Source organism: Cyprinodon variegatus, unplaced genomic scaffold (assembly GCF_000732505.1).
Source record: "Cyprinodon variegatus isolate N-32 unplaced genomic scaffold, C_variegatus-1.0 Scaffold1924, whole genome shotgun sequence".
Lineage (NCBI taxonomy): Eukaryota > Metazoa > Chordata > Actinopteri > Cyprinodontiformes > Cyprinodontidae > Cyprinodon > Cyprinodon variegatus.
In genome coordinates this window covers 9,604-12,419 of record NW_015152377.1, presented here as the reverse complement: position 1 = coordinate 12,419, position 2,816 = coordinate 9,604, and the positions used below count along the sequence as shown (strand labels likewise).

The 2,816-nt window shown below is 56.4% G+C and overlaps 1 protein-coding gene across 1 annotated transcript in view; it reads right to left on the bottom strand.

Annotated features, from left to right (window-relative positions):
- Window positions 1–141: 141 nt before the first annotated feature.
- The window catches only part of ddx4 (DEAD-box helicase 4), an 11,725-nt gene continuing 9,050 nt past the window's right edge, over window positions 142–2,816 (bottom strand). The window contains exons 11-17 of the mRNA XM_015404975.1: window positions 1,533–1,577; window positions 1,307–1,449; window positions 1,078–1,230; window positions 857–1,011; window positions 660–789; window positions 430–596; window positions 142–358 (exon numbers count right to left, since the gene is read on the bottom strand). Of these exons, the coding sequence (XP_015260461.1) occupies window positions 142–358; window positions 430–596; window positions 660–789; window positions 857–1,011; window positions 1,078–1,230; window positions 1,307–1,449; window positions 1,533–1,577 (1,010 nt within the window). The remainder of the gene's footprint in view (window positions 359–429; window positions 597–659; window positions 790–856; window positions 1,012–1,077; window positions 1,231–1,306; window positions 1,450–1,532; window positions 1,578–2,816) is intronic.

Sequence of the window (2,816 nt, the reverse complement as noted above, 5' to 3'; positions counted from 1 at the left end):
AGTACATATACTCGTGATGTTACGACTTTAACACTCGTGATGTTACGACTTTAACACTCGTGATGTTACGACTTTAACACTCGTGATGTTACGACTTTAACACTCGTGATGTTACGACTTTATACTGGTAATGTTACGACTTTATACTGGTAATACTGGGAGTGAGTCGTAGCGGACGGAGAAAAGATTCAGCATCGGGAAGGGGGCGGTACCGGTAGCTCGCAGCAGATCCAGCAGCCGCTCCCTCTTGGCGAACTTGTCCACTTCAATTATCGTCTGCTCCACGTCGCTGCAGGCTCCGCCCACGATCCCCACGGCCAGAAAGAGGTAGTCTGTCCTCAGGAAGTCGGCGGCCAGCCTGCAGACGGAGCAGAAGGTGAGTGAGGGGCGACCCGGGTGGGGCGGGACGGCGACGATGGCGGCGCAGACCTCTGGATGTCCTCTGGGAAGGTGGCGCTGAACATCAGCGTCTGCCTTTGCTCCTTGGCCGGCATCCCAGGCGAACCCACCAGGCGACGCATTTCCGGCTCGAAGCCCATGTCCAGCATCCGGTCGGCCTCGTCCAGAACCAGGTAGCGGACCTTGGTCAGCCCGACCTGGAAGGAGAACCGTTAGCTGCAGGCTGGACCGGAACCGGAGCAGTTCCTTTCCTGCGTTACCTTTCCTCTCCCGATCATGTCCAGCAGGCGTCCCGGCGTCCCGCACAGGACGTTACAGCCCCTGATGATGTCCTTGATCTGGTAGCCGGTGCTGACGCCGCCGTAGACCACCACGGGTCGCACGCAAGTCCTGAAACCAGACGGAGAAGTCAGACCAGGATTGGGTGGCGATTTTTGCTCCCAAACGCTCCGCCTACCCATAGGCAAATTTCCGGGCCTCCAGGTAGATCTGGTTGATGAGCTCTCTGGTGGGCGCCACAATGATGACCTCTGGTTCCTGCGTCTCGCTGAAGTGGCTGGCCGCCACGCCGTCCGCCATCAGCTGCTGCAGGATGGGCAGCAGGAAGGCGGCCTGTAAGGGACAAACATTAAGCAGCCGCCCCGAGGATGGCAGTGGGGAAGCCACCCCGGTGCTCACCGTCTTCCCGGAGCCCGTCTGGGCGCAGGCCATCAGGTCTCTGCCGGCGGCGATGATGGGGATGCTGTGCTTCTGCACCGGCGTCGGCTTCACGTACCCAGACTTGCTGATGTTCTTCCGAAGGGTCTCGCACAGGTTGGCCTCATCGAAGCTCTGGGGAGGAAACTGTTTAAGCGGGGGAGGGAACCGGGCCTCAGGGTTCTGCAGTCGCCGCCGGGTCACCTCCTACCATGAACGCTGCGGGCGAGTCGCTGCCGCTGATTTCCACCAGGATGTCGTCGTACTTGTTGAAGTTGATGCCGCTCTCGTAGTGGGCGAAGATCGACTCCTCGTCCTCGGGAAGGGAGGGAGGGATGTACGTCACTTTGGGTTCTGAAAGTCAGAACCAGAACCGGGTTATTAGGGAGGGGTTCTGGGTGGAGGGGTCGGCGTTCGCTGTAAGGAGTTCCACTTACTGTCGCCATCAGCGTCCTCTTTCTTCTCTGGATCTTTGTCTTCTCCTGCAACCACAAAGAACGGGTCAGAATCTAACGGTTCTGGTCNACCCGGAACAGAGGCGTTAGAGCAGAAGGGAAACAGGAAGCAGAACCAGGAAGACGCCGCCTCACCTTTCTGGAGTCTGTGGAGCCGAAGGTCTTGGAGGAACTGAAGCCGCCGTTCCCTCGACTGCCTGAAGCCGACTCCTCCAGCCAGGACGGCACCTCCTGCTGCGCCTGAACCCACCAGAACCCGCGGTTAGAGGCCGGGCGGAGCCGCTAGCGCTAACAGCTAGCAGGACTCACCTTGGACAAGATGGACACCAGCGCCGGGGCCAGCTGGTGATCTTCGTCCGGGTTGAAGAACGACACCGCCTTCCCCACGTTGCCGCAGCGGCCCGTTCTGCCGATGCGGTGGACGTAGTCGTCGATGGTTTTGGGAAGGTCAAAGTTCACCACATGCTGGACGTCCGGGATGTCCAGGCCGCGGGCGGCGACCGAGGTGGCCACCAGGACGGGACACTTCCCGCTGCGGAAGTCCGCCAGAGCCAGCTCCCGTTCCCGCTGCTCCCGGTCTCTGCCGACAGAAAACAGCGTGAGAAACGGCGGCCGGGGAAACGGAGGCGGAGCGCCGGGCGGCGTTGGTACCCGTGGATGCTGGTGGTTGGAACCTTCTCCTGACACAGGAAGGTGGCGATGAAATCCGCCTGCCGCTTGGTCTCCACAAACACCATGGTTCTCTCCGTTCCTGTGGGCGGAGCAACGAAAGGAGAGTAACAGTGGATCAATGAGCTGCGATCTTTCTCAGTTCGGAACCGTCCTAAAATTATTCTGGGAAAATGCGTAAAACTAAAGATGATTCTAAGATGGAATATTCCTGAGTCGCAATTTCAATAACATCACAGCAAGGCTAAAAGATCAGAGCCGGGATAAAAGGTGTTTCTATTTCAAGAATAAAGTCCTGATATTACTGGAACAAATTAGCAAAGTTACGAGAATAAAGTCACTACGAGAATAGTCACAATATGGTCGTAACATTACGAGAATAAGGTCACTACGAGAATAGTCACAATAAGGTCGTAACATTACGAGAATAAGGTAGCTACGAGAATAGTCACAATATGGTCGTAACATTACGAGAATAAAGTCGCTACGCGAATAGTCACAATAAGGTCGTAACATCACGAGAATAAAGTCGCTACGAGAATAGTCACAATAAGGTCGTAACATCACGAGAATAAAGTCGCTACGAGAATAGTCACA